The 17,512-nt window shown below is 35.0% G+C and overlaps 2 protein-coding genes across 2 annotated transcripts in view; one reads left to right on the top strand and one right to left on the bottom strand.

Moving 5' to 3' along the window:
• LOC133523573 (UBA-like domain-containing protein 1) overlaps positions 1–17,512 on the top strand; it is a 136,791-nt gene that overhangs the window by 21,585 nt on the left and 97,694 nt on the right. The gene's annotated exons all lie outside the window — the stretch shown is intronic.
• LOC133523564 (uncharacterized) overlaps positions 1–17,512 on the bottom strand; it is a 94,923-nt gene that overhangs the window by 13,447 nt on the left and 63,964 nt on the right. Inside the window, exons 7-8 of the mRNA XM_061859218.1 lie at positions 11,064–11,219; positions 7,147–7,212 (exon numbers count right to left, since the gene is read on the bottom strand). Of these exons, the coding sequence (XP_061715202.1) occupies positions 7,147–7,212; positions 11,064–11,219 (222 nt within the window). The remainder of the gene's footprint in view (positions 1–7,146; positions 7,213–11,063; positions 11,220–17,512) is intronic.

Here is a 17,512-nt window from a genome sequence, read left to right as displayed (position 1 = left end):
CATGAAGATTAGAATATAACTTCTCCTTGACAAGTATTTTACGAGTTAGGGCTTAGGTATATTATATGGGCTTACCTATAGGCTATTGTTTTTCATTCAATAGTTTACATATGTGAAAGAGAAAGTATAACAATATGCTTGTTAGACTAAAATAGCTTTAGTTTTGTTAATTTCAAAAACTTAGTAGGTGATAATTATAACATAGGTATAGAATCTTCAAAAATAAAACAGTAGGTACAAAGCAGGTGTTATTGGCCCGTCTTTATATATAAAAAATCGATGGCATGATTCCTAGGAACAGATCTTCGTATGTGTTATAGTTTCAAACTTTCCCATACTGAACGATCTAAATAGGCCACCATGTATACCCTACGGAACATTTTATTTCGTTGGATGAATTTAGGGTGTAGGGGAGAAACTACCCAATTATGAGCTACTTACTGAAAACTATCATTAATAGACAATTGTAAGGATATTTAACATTGCCAAAATAAGGTTAAAGGTGCCCTCTAGTAGTACTTAGTCGATATTGTGATACAATGAATGGTATTATAAACATTTTTCTTTTTTCATATACTATGGACATTCCTCGATGGCACCAAGCTGCAACTGGAAAGCGATGATCACACGGCAAATAAAATCGTGAAGACTGTAGCAGCCACGTCTAAGGAGGATGAATGTATCCACATTCAATATTTTTTATTTATTGTTTGTTTGATATGTAAAAATGCACGTCAATAAGGTGGCAAACTATTATTAACAGAGACCGGAATTATTGTGGCATTCTTGAACTGTCATAGAGAGTTCTCATTTATCGACTTCGGGTACACATATATCCATACAACGTAGAACACAAAATATTAAAAAGTTATAAAGTTAATGGATATTTGACTGTAAAAGAAGTAACTGCTTTTTTGCATTTCTTTTTACTTATTAAAAAATAGCTCTATAGTTAGGGAGTACAAGTCCAGTAAGGGTTGCTAGATAGCATCTCTCCAGCAACTCTTACTGAGTTTCAACATAATTACTTATATTTTCAAGAAATGAGAGGGGTAAAAAATTATAACTAACCATATTATTCTCAAAATGTTGGATTGTTTTAAGCATGACATCAGTGGAATATCATTTTGAGCGCTGGGATTCGGTGGTTAACAGTCATAGTCGGTCTTTCGCATGTATTGCCGTTATTCTTTAAAAACGGATGGGAAAGTTACTTACATTTTATTCACAAGAAATGCAAAGTAATTTAATCATTCAAATTTTGAAATATTTTATCACCTAGGAATGTAAAATTAACGACGACGACGACTTGTGATGATTTTGAAGTTTAAATATTTTTTGGCGTTGGTGTGGTAATTATACATTAATTCATAACGAGTTCAATTATTCACAACCAGTGGCAGTAAATTAAAACACGATCGAAAGGAGTGTTTTAAATCGAAACGAGTTGCCAATTATCTATTCGCACATATACAACGTTTTACAGTACATATGGCACTTTAAATTTTCGACATAGGCGCGTAAAGTGCTAATTAACGCCCCAGTGCGGTAAAGTAGTACCATATGTACTATAAAAAATGTTGTGTTTCAGTCGTTAGAAAAAAATGTTTAACCCTCGTGTCTTCAAACCCCCGAAACGCTCAAGATTTACACTTCTCTAAAATACATAACTGTTTTAGCCAAAAATAATAACTGTTGAACTATATTGAAGGCCCGGTTCACATTGAGTGGCTGCACCACTGTGCACATACAAAGTTTATTCTAACTGTAACTTTTTTGACCACATTATTTTCAATATTTCTCGATTTTTAGCGAGGTAAATTTTTTTTGATGTCATGTACCAAATAATACAAAAAAGGTACTAAAACTGGGAGTAAGCGTCAGGATGTCAGGACCATGATAGCTATTTATATCGTTATAAATAGCTATCATGGTCCTGACATCCTGACACTTACGATACTACAATACAGTAAGGGCTATAACCGCGAACCACTTCATTAGTTCATCTATTCGCCTCTCTATCACTGCGCGATCTTTCTTTGTGCGAAAGAGAGGCACATAGGCTTCCCCTTCCCCTGATGAAATTATGCGTTCCACGTCTTAATCATTAATTTAAGAACAATAAAACATACGAAGAGTATTATTGTATTATTTCAGTAGTTACAGTAATAATAGGCATAAAATAGGGAATATTACGCAAAACTCTGCGTAGAGGGCGTTACTAACGCACACAGGGCCTACCGCGAAATGGAAAATCTAAATTGTGGTTTCTGCCTCCATCATTCTTGCATATTCGATAGACAGAGAGGCATATAGGTAAATAATTTTGTATTTTGTATTTTGAAATTTCGTTTCGCGTTAGACCATCTGTAACCAAAACGCCTTGATGCATCAATGCCATAGTGAAAACTTGTCAAAAAACTGTTTAAGGCATAGTATGCATAAGTTACTCTCAGGTTTATAATACATGCTAGTGCTGCTCTCTACAGCCTGAAAAAATGTATGGCCTATCTATTTCAGGAGAATGCATCGTACGCGAGCAGTTAGCAATAATATCGCCAACGACAGATTGCAAATGAAATATAGGCACCTTTATGAGTAATTCAATAACTGCACTGAAATATGATGTTCGTACTCTCTGCAGGCAGATTTACAGAAGATCAGTTGGACTCTAAATTAAGTAAAAGAAATAGTTTCCCGTAATCTACAAATTTATTAACGAGATATTTCATTATATATAACTTCGTACGAAATGAAAAGTAATATGTGGGAATATGAGAAAAAATTAATATATTTATATTAATTTATAACCTACATGCTCATTAATGAATAATTTTTACAAGCAGTAACATTACTAGATATCTCATTTAATATAATCCGACTAAATTACATTTCCGCAACACCTCCGTATTTCACAAAATAAATCAAGACATTATGCAACTTATATAATTTTGACGTATATATCCGAGTCGCCCGTGTTGCGACCGTTGCGACTTTCATGTAGTAACACCTAACATGGAAAAGTAAATAATAAAGACTGAATCTTCACGGATACCGCGTTGTTCGGGAAATATATATAGGTCAAATAAATACTTAACTAAGTCGCTTGTAATAAACCTTGCGTAGATAGATAGATAGATAGATGTATAAATAGAATACTCTTTATTGGAACACCTCAGTAAAAAATACAAAAGAAAATAAAAAACAAACAATTGATTAAATGTAGAGGCAGACAACAGGCGGCTACGTAACGACTTCTATATACTTATAGTACGTTATTCTTTTGTTATATAATTTATTTCATTGTCAATAATATGATAATCCGACAATATGTACGAAACGGCAGTATTTAGTTCTTAAAGCTCTGCTTCTTCTGAACATTTTTTTATTCCACTTCATTTACTATTAAAATTGGTAACAAATTCTAAGGCAACTTGTCTGGCGCTATCAACTATCTCAAGTAAAATGTGGAGCCAGCGTGACTAAAATAAATATAAGTACTATTTTTTTATTGCTTTCCACAAAACCGGCAATATGTAGAATTGTGTAGCTTTATTTACAGAAATTTGGTTTCATATAGAGATTGGCAGTCATTGTTAATTAACTTCTCTCTGCGCCGAGTAAAATATAACCCGACCAAGTAATGTATTGGCTATACCATCCATATTTAACAAACAAATTTATGACGTTTTGTAACCTTCTTATTTTGGCAAATATATACCGACACATCCGAGCATGCACATTGCGAAGGGTGGTATTCTGGTTTTTCATCTTGGTCCAATGTGTATTTGCGTCTGACATTTTGCTTAATGAGAGAGTGAGACGCAATGCACATTGGACAAAGATCTTAGACTAGTGGAATATCACCCGAAAGGAAGAATTGAGTCACCGGGTGGCCCGGAGGCTCCGGGAAGTCCGATTTTTGCTCATAGCATGACCGGCTAGTCTCCGGTCCGAGCCCGCACCGGGCCACTACAGAGCTCCGGTGATGACGTAATGCTTTCCATAGAAAACGAAGCGCCGGAAGCTCCGGCCCGGCCCTGCCCCTGTGTAGCGTGAGTCAACCTTTATGCAGAAGTGATCGTCATCAAAATCAAAGTGATTTGTTAAGATTTAGTGAAAACCGTTTTCTCCCGAAGTGGGATTTCATAGAAAAAGTATCGTTATTTCGTTAGGATCGCAAAGTAATTTTTCCCTCTTAATAAGTTGTCTTTTTTAGTAATACGTCAAAGAAAATTACTAGGGATCAGTGCCGGGTATTGGAAACCTACCTTAATGAAAGCTATCTGTTTTGCATGTCAAAGGCTTTGAAGGTTAGAAAGGCATTTTAGATAGAAATAATTAAATTACTTTTTAGCCTCGCCTTTAAGTGACCTAACTCTAGTCAATGACATCCCGGTCAGCTACTAGCCTAAAGCTATAAGCTTTACTCAGTACTATACAAGTCGTTTTGTTCTGTTCAAGTATCCACTGATAAAGCGTTCAGGGTGCGTAGCCAACGTGCCAATCGTTAACGCTCCGTAGCAAACGAAACGCAACTGTCACTGTCGCACTAATATGGAAGAGTGATAGAAAGGATGACTTCGCTACGCTACGGCGCGTCAACGATTGGCACTAGGGTTTGCAAGATCCGTCAGTTTATGGGATCCGGATATTTCAGATATTAAAATATGATGGAACCGGATATCCACATAATTCGGATAATACGGATCTGTATAAAAAAAGGTTTATGTTCAAAAAGGACTATTTTCATTAAAAAAAGTAAGTTAAACTCAGAAAATGATTTGAAAATATAGTTGAAGGTACATTTACAACTCAGACCACCAATGTATCAAACATAATTATGATTATTAAAAATATGCCGATTTGATAAAAATACACTAATCAAAAAGTACTTTTGTATCGTTACATTGAGGTAAGCTGCTTAGTTGTATCTAGCTCATTCAGTCAGTCCACATTACAATGATCTTCCATTATGTATATTCAATATTCCATCCCTTACAGATCGTAGGAAATGCAGCGAACTGTTAATATATTATAAAATATAGACTCGAACATTGACTCCCACTCTTCTTTCTCTTTGCAATTTTTTGAAAAAGAAGAAAATCTATAAACCTAGTTTTTCGTTGTGTCAATAACATACTAAAAAATCATGAAGACTGGAAAATACTTAGGAGTGGAAAAACATTTTATATAACAGAGAGGAAAATGAGGACTACGTTTAATGAAAAGGCGATAATCTATAATCTTCACCAGTACTTTTAAGCATGAAGGTACTTTTATAAATTTGTACTTCGAAACAACAGTAGAATTTAGCACTAAAGGTCAGACAACTCGCAACAACTTAAGTTTTCTTGACGTCGAACGGGTTAAGATTAATTAGAAGCGTTAATAATTTACAAGTTAGCACGAACTCAACAACATGATAGAGCGATTTTCTGACACGCTATTTAACAAAACATTAATGGAAAACAATGGAAGCATTAGTTCAATTATCGAAAGGCTAATGACGAGTTCACTGGATAGTAAGTTATTAATGGATATCACCTTGAGTTGAAGATGTTGAGATTAGATAACTTAGTTAATAAATTAATTTTACAGTACATATATTATAGTGTTACTTTACCGCACTATGCTTTGCGGCACTAGTCATGGGACGTTTAAGAGAAAATTTGGAGTTTTTTGATATTTCCTCGCACCTGTAAAATTTCTACCACTTTATGCGTTAAAAGTTGAATGTCCTATTCATTATTTATATTTTCATTGTATTTAATGCAAAATACTGCAAATGGTTTCAATGTTATAACCAAATAAAAACTATGTTTTTTTGCTCCAGTCATGGGATGTATGGCGCCAATAATTTTAAAATAAAGAAAAATCAATGAAATATTAAACTTAAGCAGCTCTATGGCTCTGTTTATGGTAAAATGTTGTCTGTGTTTAAAAACTGACGATAAATACTTATTTTACAGGACTTGTCTATACCATCCCATTACTGGTGCCTGTTCCATTATAGGGGTGTTTACTGTAGTGCGATAATTAGCACATTATGTAGCTATGTCGAAAATTTAAACGGCCATATGTACTGTAAAACGTTATACGATTCATGTGCGAATAGGTAATTGGCAACTCATGTCGATTGAAAACACTCTCTTCGGTCGTGTTTTAATTTATTGCCACTCGTTTCGAATTTCCTATTTTTCGCGCTTGTATCGTAATGTACTAATAGATACTTAGTAAGTACTAGTAGCTACTTATAGAATCTATGAAGCGAACGGTAGATTGCAATATACATTAAATAGTGTTATTTAATGTTATTGAACAGGATCGACTTGGGCCCGATTTGACCAAACTGGAATGAGGACTTATCTGAGGTCAAACATTAAAATAGCATAGTATAGTAGTAGTAGTTAACCAAGGGATGAGAGGCACTGTAAAAGGATATTTCTGTCGAGGTAGTTTGACTCTCGAACGCAGTGAGAGCGCCAATAGTCCTAGACTGAAATGGTGCCTCTCTCCCGAGTTAAACACTCTACTTTTCATTTCAAATACGAGGAAAGTAAAATACACGTTTATGAAAAAAACACGAAACAAAGTATAAACTTACATAGTACTTCTTGAGGGCACTTTCAATCATAACAATTGAGGTAGAAGTATCTTTTTTATGGAATGGTAAAATAAATATAGATATGGTCTAGTGCAGTAACGTATCATTTTCTGCACACTTCATAGAACAACAATGGTCCACTTTCAGACCATGAGAAATGAAAAGTAATAATGGTGTCTACTGTTGACCAAAAGTGTAAATGTTGAACAAAAGACCATTCGTGAGAATAATAATGTCACATGAGCTCACGAAAACGGCTGTAAGGATTTCGATAATATGACAATATCTGTAGAAGTTTACAAAGGCGATAAATCGATCTATGTACCTCGTTATCTTTGGGTTATCACCAGAGAGCAACATATGTCTATGTGAGCTAGTAATTGGCAGTTAATTTGTACTCATAAAATATAATTCCCAATATCTTGAACAATATAGTCTGTAAGCAATCATTTAAAGCGTAGCAAAGTAGCGATGTTAACACGCACGTGTTATTAATTACAAACGACCTTCTTTGAAAGGGCTCGAATAAATATTGTTACCTCAGGCTGTTCTAATTCCTGCGTAGGAGCGGGCTGCGGCACGAACTGGTGAAGGACGGTGGGTTGCTGCGGAGACAGAGACACAGAATAATTACACACTTTATTAATCTTAAAAGACCATTCATTGCGAGGACATAATGCTTGAAAACACTCGAGCTTCAGCGCACTGACACTGACACATTCGTATCTCGTCGAAAAGTAAGCTGTATTATGAACTTTACAAAGAGAAATATATAACACAATTCACAATGAAATAAATGAGAGATATGAGTCTGTGAAATTACGTTCATATAATGCGCTAGTAAATGAATGTGAATATTTACGGCATTCGTATGCTAACAAGTATCGAGAGTTCTTTAACCTCCAGAGAGAAAACGCTTCACTGACTTCGATGTAAGGTCAGCTGGGGCAATTGCAACTGTGGGGCAAATTCACTCTTAAGATGTGAGTAATAATGAGAATTACAATGACTGATGAAAGAAGAGGCTAGCTCATTACTTCTTGTATTTTTAGAGTAAATAAAAAAAAAATAGTTGCATTGGGCCCCAAGGTTGCAATTGCCCTGGGTGACCTTACTATGTGTCGTTTATAACGATTATTATAAAAATTCCTGCAAAACTAATTTAATTATTACGCTTATAAAGGGGAAATCCTTCGTCTTTATTAACTATTTATTTGCAATACTAAAAGAAGGACGAGCTTATCGAAGACATCGATCATTATCGAGATGCTTAAATTACTTATAATATATATAGTATGCCTACCTATAAATGCAATAGTAATAATAAAAGTATACATAGCAGTAAATATTAAAGTAAATTAATTGTAAAAATGTACACTTTGACGTACATAGGAAAATTTTAAGTCCATGCAATAAATACATAACTTACAATCATTTCATCGTGATCATTGAAACTATAATTAATAAACTGTTTAAGTAGGTATAAATCTCAAGATCGTTACAAATAGGTCACTTTGTATGAAAATTCAAATACCAAGTGGTCCCATTTCATTGCTATCTTGAGAGTACTTTTTATAGATTTAGCCCTGTGCACACTTGATGCGCGTGAAAACCATTAAAAGTTATAAACACCAACCAAGATACACCTACTTATCAATTATTCAATTATTAAGCAAACAAAAAATTCAAATATTAAGCAAGCAAAAAAGAAATTAGTATTTTAATAAATTAGCATTGGCAGACTTAAGAACATAAATACTCGTAATATTAGATATGACGTGTTACACATAATTGCACGCAGCGACATATTTATGAATTACTATCTTCTTTTAAAATGAATACTGCGTACTTTTTAAGTTGGAACTTGAAATATTAAAGTTTAGTAGGTTTGCAATATGAATAAAACAACACACCCATATCTCTAATCTAACAATGAAAAATATACAATTACGTACTTGAAAATAAACGTTCATTTCACTAAAGAAATCAACAATTAGTCACATAATTACGTAGCGTATGGCCTGGATAAAAACCCCGAGGTTTGGGCTTGAACACTCGGTACCCCACTGTGCCCAAGCTCAAACCCAAAATCAACGTTAATGTTTAAAAAACCGGTCAAGTACGAGTTTGTTTAACTCGCGCACCGAGGGTTCCGTACAAACTTTTAATTATCTCATGTCTCAAACACAAAAGACTCCTCACCAGAAGTATACTAATTGTAAGCATAATTGTGTACAGGTACAGCGCCATCTATCGGCAAATTGGCTAACTAATTTGCGCGACCTGAATATAGGTACGTTGGATTTCGGGGTTAATTCTGTATCATGAGAATCGATTTCAACAATTTCTCTATTGTTTGAAATTCTCTTTAGTGTACGCATGAATTTCAAATTCAAAGATAGCGGCGTGATTATATTTTCTTGTAATATTTATGATAACGTTAATATTGTGTAAAAATGACATAATTTTTCTTTGGTAAACTTTGGAGATAGAAGAAGGGGGGATGGATTTTTTAGATTTTCTTACATAAATTGATTTATGCTCACTGTATTAAAATTATAAAAAAATTGTTTAAGAATGTACAATTTAAGTACTTTCAAATGATAACCCACCTGTTAATAGATAGTAACTAAACTTTGAAATTTTGCGCCCTCATCAATTGGGGCATTTTCTAAATCTATTTTAAATAAATTAAAAGAATAACACTTTTGATGTGTTGAAGTTAGTGTTATTCATGACTACCTATTCCAAATTTCATATCGATAGCTTAAGTACGGCGGACAGAGTCACACCATAAGGGCCGATAACTCAGTCGGACTACAACCGACTACAATCTGTATGGGAACTGTACGCCGACTGCACGCCAACTGCAACGTCGGCGTGCAGTCCCCATACAAGTTGTAGTCGGGTCACAGTCCATCTGTACCGGCCCTTAAGGTTCCTTTTGTACCTATTTGGCACGTAACCGTAAAAACAATGAAGTTGCCGGAGCATGAAGAACCTACAGGAGAGTCCGGTCTCGAGATAACGGTTCTTACCAGCTCGGTGTGTTCAAGACGCAAAAGTTGCATTTCTATTACAATTTCACTTCCATTTATTTGCTTTTAAAATATAAGATAAATAATAGTATTATTTTCCACAGACTGATGGCAGTGTTGGCCTTAATATACTTTTTATGCTAAATATAATAAAATGTAGGTTGTACCATGAAAATAAATGTTACGTGTACACGCCCCCAAATGTCAGTTTATCCAAATCTGCATATTACGGCTAGAGTCGGTGTGGAAAGAGAAGAGTCGTGGTACATCAGGTGCCAATATGACTATGACTCTTCTCTTTCCGCACAGACTCTAAACTCTATAGAAAAATACATATGAAATGAAGATACACAGGAATTTCTAAAATAACATCTAAAATTCAAATTTAGTACAAGGGTAATGACATTAAAATACCAAAAACGCATTGAGCCTGCATTGTAAGTAAGGTCGAAATATTCACTAAACTAACCTATCCTAATGCTTTCTGTCTACGCACTAAATATTCTCCACCTTTCGCGTTGACCTCCTTCATCTGAATGTCCTGTTTTTTAAATAAAGAACTCTAAGAAACTTCAAAGCAACCCATTTCTATTGAAGGTTGTAAGCCTTGAATGCTATTTTATTAAGTAGAAGAAAAGGGTGCTAAATAAGTCAACATCGAGCCTGCAACGGAATTTAAATGTCCTGATTTATGCATTTAATTCTTATTAACAAGGCTTCGTTTGGAATAGTACTTCTATCCTAGTCTTTACGAAGCGTTGTCACAAATAACCGGATACACAGCATTAATGTTCTTATCCTTTTTTGCAATCTTGAGATTTGTACATGAGGAACTGACCTAAACCATAATTATTCGAGGTTGGCTTAAAGATAGGCCTCAATGAAAACAGCGTTAAAGTGATTACCATATTAATTCAATATAATGGAACCCTAAAAATGACGCCCACGGCTTACCACAACATCTGTAGCAGTTTGCAGGGCGTTCAACCACACACCGATTACGCGCGGCCGGTAGGTATGATTTTAGATTAATTTCCTCCTGCAGTACGTAGCCTGCTGAATTCGAAATTCGGTACTTGGCTGGTGCACTTAAGTCGGGGCGAGTAAAGGACAATACGTACGCGACTAATATAATAGTCTGAGTCAATTACGCTGGGACCAATATATAAGTTCGAAGGAGTTTCACCGACAGTAATATAAAACAAAACAGATTTTACACGATACGTAGAAGCGGCATTCTAGCTCGAAAATTTTGATTTTGTTGACCTACCCGATCTAGCTAAATAGATCCACCGTCACACATTTCTAATCATTGGTCTGGTCTAATATATTTATAATCGTTGGTAACTTTTTTCCAATTAGTCATAACGACGAAACAACAACGAAATAACAACTATCTATCATTAGCAGAGTTTTACCTCATTCTGATCCTGTTGCTGAGGCGGCGGCGGCGGCGCGAAGGGGCCCATGTTGTCCTGCGGCATGTTGTGCGGCGCGGGGATGGCGAACACGCGTTGCACGTGGATGCGCATCTGAGGGGCGCCCGTCTGCTCCTCGGACGAGTCCCATGGCATCTGGAACAATAATAACTTACGTTTAAACTTCTAGAAGACTCAGACTAGCAGCAGTATAAGGAACAGTGCAATTAAACTTTTAAAAACTACTAAATCATAGTTGAATTAGAATCGATATTCTTTCAGATATAACAACAAATGGAACATACAAAGCGTTTTCTATTTAAGAAAGTGACTGAATTGATTTATTCATTTGGATTCAAGGAAGTCACGGACCTACTCTCAGAAAATTTACATCTTATATTATGAATCAGGGGTAAAAAAATATCACTTGTTATTTTATTTTATTTATTGACAATAACAATATATATAATGGATATATACAGATGATTACTATAACTAGCTTATATCTAAAATAGGCCCTTATTTATTTTATTTATGTGAATACATCTCCATGGCCTTCTTACTCAGAAGTCTCAGGGCTGGGTTATTCTACTTAACCGCCCTCCATGATAGTATAGGTAGAGAAATAGAAACTTAGTAAATCTGTAATTCAGATCCACACTGAAATGCTTACTTATAAAAAAGAAAATTACTTCAATAAAAAGTTGAATGGAGCGTCACATTTTAATAGAACAATTGTAATAGAATAAATACATCGACGACACGCAACAAAACGATGATAAGCGTATTAGCATTGTGAGATGAAATTACTGGAGAACAAAGGATAATAGCGGCATCGTGCCGGTTATGTTATGAATAATACATGGTAGCGTTACGCAAACGTACCGAGACATCATCAGGCCGCTGATCAGGAAGCATTGACCGGTACCGGTGACACTCGAGGACGAGCAGGCGAGCAACAACTCGTCCAAACAAAGCGGTTACCCAGTTGTTAAGTATTTCAAACGAATAGTTCTAACAAATTATGTCGAAAAAAAAATATTGAGCTCTTTATAGTGGCATTTTATTGCACGGGCATAAACCTCTCATCAAGTTTCGATTCCAAAGAACCAGTAGTGCTCGCACTATGAGTGCGATATAATTTTTTTTATTATTTCACATACCCTAGTTCTTATAACGACACTCGCTGGCAATGCAATATTCCATCATTATTCGAATAAGTCGGTAGGTATGTAGGATTTCTGGTTGAATTTCAAAATGGCAAAGTCGTCTCGAGATTTTTTTGTTTTTAAGCAGTGAACTAACGTGGAAGTGTGCAGCTAAAGAAGAATTTAATCTTGAAACGAGTTTAACATTTGTTTACAACTTTCAACAACACCCAGCAATCCATCGTAGCTATTTGTAAAGTTCCGCTATCACTTTACTAAAAGCAACTACCTACCAAATAACATCATGCTCTCTGTGCACATTTGTGACATTGGCGAATTTATCATATTTAATGGAAGCCATTTTTTTAATGAAAAGAAAAATAACTGAGTATTTAAAACTTCTAAAGTAAATATTATTTTTAACTAACGAACGGAACGAACAATTTAATCAGGAACGAACTTAAGGAGTAGTTTTAATGTTTTTTATACAAAAATAATAATTTATACCACCCGCCTCTCGGACCGATTCGAAGAATGAGATACGATAACGATAAGTGCTGGTTTAGATAAGTTCTCATTTATAATTGACAGAAGCAGCTCGATTCGAGCAACCAATGTCACTTTGACTTTAGAAATATCGTAGATAGATCTTATTGAGATCACAGCGGAAACGAAATAACAAAAGAGGGCAGGAGGTGGTATTGGCTTGGGTCCCAGGCCACTCCGGCATTGCGGGTAATGAGAGGGTGGATGAAATAGCTAAAGAGGCAGTAGTATGTGGCGATAAGTTTCCGTTTAAAAATTACTGTTACGATCTTTTATCTCTCCCCAAATTGTATCTATACAACTCCTGGAAGTCGCGGTGGAGGTCGGGTAATAGAACAAAGACACTACATTATTATAAAATACAATCAGATATCCCCCACAAGACATGGTTTTCCAAATTAACCTTTAATAGCGACATCTTCAATAATTCGCATGAGACTTGGACACTGCAACTCCCCAGTATTTTTAAAAAAGCTGAGAATACGTGACAACTCGATCTGTGAGTGCGGGCTAGAAGAGGGAACATTAAACCACATTCTTTTATCTTGTCCTCGACTGAATCATACACAATTATATCATGGATTAATTAAACAAAAAATTCCGCTGCCTACAAATATTTACTCCCTTCTCTCGTTCAACCTAACAGTGTTTAGATTTTCAGCAATTTTCCTAGAGGTCAATAAACTTAAAATCTAATAAAAAACATATACTTTAACTTATGTGTCTTAACTAGTACCTACTCACAGACTAATATACCTACCTCGAGGCTATAGTCGCCCCGAGCACCATTAGCACTAATTAGATAATATGTAGGTACTTATATTTAAATTCTGACTAACTGTTTTTGGTAGTAATTTATTGTAATTTATTATAGCTATGTTATAATTCAATTCTTATATTCCTATGTGTCATGTCTGGTGTATACTGTGACATTATAAAAAAAAAAAAATAATAAAAAAAAATATCTGTAGTTGTATGTCTAATTATTAATAATACTAATTATGTAATCAATGTCATTAACCTTTGTTTTTTCAGCCCAGATCTGAGTTAACCAACGGTTATTAAATCGTTACTCCTTCGTTGTTTTTCCTCTTGATATTGACGTGAGCTGGCAGAAATGTCTAAAGACGTTTGCCATAATTAAAAAAAAAAACGTCAATTTTGACATGTCGTCTCGATCTTTTAAAGATCTTTCCAATATCTTAAACGTGTCTTAATCATTCTTCGAATCGGGCCGTCTATCACTAACATCTACGAGCAGTTACTATCCTCGGCCATAGGCTTAATCACTTTTCTGTAGCGAGTGTGAAGTGAAATCCGTTAATAATTAATTCAAGTAAATTCAATAATTTCTCCCAGCTCTAACATGAATTTCCTAAAACGCATTAATTAAACAAGACACTACGAATAACTTGAACATCAAACGCACTCATAGATTATTAATTTATTTTATACATTTGTAAAATATACTCAAATTATCAACATATATAAAGATCAAAGCGCAAGGTTTTGAATGTATTCACTAATGGGCCGGACACCGTTTAAGTATTCATTTAGCATTTCTATTACTTACAAAGTGCTGAACGATGACAAATATTTAACCCTGCATCTATATAAAAATACATCAAAAACGTTAAAGTTTTAGTTGACTCCGAACTCAGAAAGAGAATATTTAATACGACTTGCAATTGCCCGCGTTATCGTCCGAAAGTCGTTCATAACATAACACAAATTTGCACACCCCTATATAATATACCCTCTTAGGGTATGTGTACGGGTAATCGTTTCTAAGCTATATGTAAGTATTGGCCAAAAACAGCCTTACTAGAACCGGACCAAGACTCTGCATGGGATTTGCAAAGTGTGGTTAATGCTAATTTTTATGAGAACTTATATATTTTTATTAATATGACGTTTGTAATGACAGTGCCTCACTTTGTTTTATTCCATTATCAACGTAGCTGAAACGGATTCTATATTTTTACAAGCTTTTGTTTAACTTGCCCTGGAAGTTTGTTTATTAGTTAGAGTGGGTCAATTCTTGGAAGCTAAATTTGACCCACTTCCCGATTTCCTATTGAGCTGAAAATTTGCATACATATGTAAGTCGGGTGACAATGCAATATTATGGTACCATCGAGGTGATCTGAAGATGGAAACACGAGGTGGCTATAGGAACTCTGTGATGAAACAACGCAACCTAATTGTGTTACAAAATAAGTAGTACTAATATCATCGAGACAATTCTAAAAACCCCAAACAATTAGGTTGCGATAAAAACTTATACAAAAATGATTTTTGCCAAAAACTTATTACTTTTTGAATGGTAGTATGATTGTTCTAAAGTCGACTGAATTTAAAGACAACACGGCACGTTAAAGTGTACAAAGGCAATGTGTATTGAGTTAATCGAATTTGGTTGCAGAATATTAATATTCTGAACGATGCTGGTGTGATTAATGCGGAACGAGCTAACGCGGAAGAGGGACGTTATCGTTACACGCATTGTCCGCGGGTCCTTGGCCGGGTGTCGTTTGGTTAGCATTGTACAGAAACAGAAACATCTTGCCACCGCTAACATTACGCATCAATCTAAAGCTTCGTTGATGTACACGCCAGCTACTTACCTATGTATGATATGTATGATACATCCCTATATGGTTGCTTGAAATTTGGAAACTGGACGCGTTATATTTCATAATTTCTTTCATTAATTTTTTTATAGTGCTAGCTAGTATAGAAGTCATTTGGTAATATGTAACGGCCCGATTCTAACTTTAAGATACGTCAATGTCTGATAAGAATCTATTTTAAGTAGTAGGAAGAGTTTATAACGTAAAACTCGTTGTAAACCGACTAGGGGTTTTTTCTGTTCGATAATTTGTTCATTATTTTAATATTTTCTTATACTACATACAATACAATACATTATATTCTTTATTGCTCACCAATATGAAAGAACATAATGACATACAAATTAAACATACAACTTAGACTATTATGGTAGACTACGGGCGGTCTTATCGCTAAAGAGCGATCTCTTCCAGACAACCTTAGGGTAGTGGAGGCAAGGTACTGCGTACATAATATTAACTACATGATCTAATGTATCTACACATAACAGCTGTTTACTTTGCGAGATTATTATTTATTGTAGATAGATCAAGAATAAAGTGTGATACGTTAAGGTATTGGAGGGAAAATCAAAAACCGTTCATTTTTAAATGTATTTTCAAAAAAGTATGGTACATTTTGAATTTATATTAGGTGCGCCAAACTTACGTTTAACGGCGAAATGAGGCATTCATTTTCAACGTTAGTACCTTCTTTTTGTTAGCCTGCTATAGTCTCCCACTGCTGGGCAAAGGCCTCCCCTCGTTTTCTCCACTCGACCCTGTCGTCGGCATGTTCCCACCATTTTGGATAGAATGCGTCCAAGTCGTCCTGCCATCTCCTTTTACCTACCTTAATCTAAATTATATGATTAACTTATATTACTAAGGTTAATACATAATTATATCATATTAACACAGTATATTAAGTTGTTAATATTTACCTATCCTATTTATTCAGTCATGCATTGTACCTATTAGCAACTTCTTAGTTTTACATTCGGCTTCTATTGTTTAGTACTTACGAGTAACTATATTTCTATTTTAAATATTTAAACATTGTATTCACGATAAAACATATTTAGAATACTTATAAATCTGCGAAAGTGTTTCCCTTAGATTAATTTTAATTAAGCAACAGGGTCTTCAAATTTGCATTTCTTGGAATGTCGAAATCAATTTCAATCGTTGAAGGAGTCCCAAAAACGATCAGTTCAAATCGTCGAGTCTGAGATTAATTTACAAATTAAACACAATCGAAGAGCTTCACGGGAAGTCTGATCAATAAAGATTTTAAATACATATCTACAGTAAGTAAACAAAGATGCTGTCGTAAATGCTAGGTATTTTTTTCCGAAAATGTCTATTTTTAGGCTAGCATAGCCTATCTGGGGGCACGGTAGTGCCCCGCCAAGACGAGTAAATCGACGTGCAGGGGCACTACCTACCTTTTATCGAAGCGCTTCGTCGTTTTTTGAACCCTCATAATTTGGGTTTGAATTATATACCAGATAAAAAAAAATCTCGGGATATAATGTCAATAGTGGACTTATTAAGCATAAAAAAAAATCAATTGCATAGCTCTGACACTTTAGATTTTATTCATATAAAAAGTTTGTAAGTACACAAACAACAAAAAAATTCAAAAACTTGAAGCTCTTTGCCCCTAAGGGGGTGAAAAGGGCGGGTCCAATTTTATATGGGGAATCAAGAACCGCTTAACGGATTTAGTTGAAATTTGGTATGTAGATAGTTTTTGTTATGGGGAAAGATATAAAATAGTTTTCAATCCCCGTATCAGTGAAAAGGGGGAAGAAAGGGCGTTAGGGGGGAAAAGGGGTTGAAGTTTGTACGGGGAATCAGTAAAATAAAGCAGATTGTATAAAAGATGCCCCCAGATACGTATTTCAGGATTTTTAGTAATAAATCACACCCAAGCAACCACACACCAAACCCATGGCCAAGCCATATATTTTGAATAAGGTGTATAGTTTGTGAAGTTAGGGCTGGTAGAGTTGCTAGAAGCTTGGCTCTACAAGAGATCTGATAACTTTTTACAGTGCGAGCCTTTTACAGGTTTCGTCTTGGCAACATTTTACATGAAAATGTTTTTGATGGGATAGATATATTTCCTATTAATACT

Source organism: Cydia pomonella, chromosome 12, assembly GCF_033807575.1.
Source record: "Cydia pomonella isolate Wapato2018A chromosome 12, ilCydPomo1, whole genome shotgun sequence".
NCBI classification, from domain to species: domain Eukaryota; kingdom Metazoa; phylum Arthropoda; class Insecta; order Lepidoptera; family Tortricidae; genus Cydia; species Cydia pomonella.
This window is presented reverse-complemented; position numbering and strand designations above follow the sequence as displayed.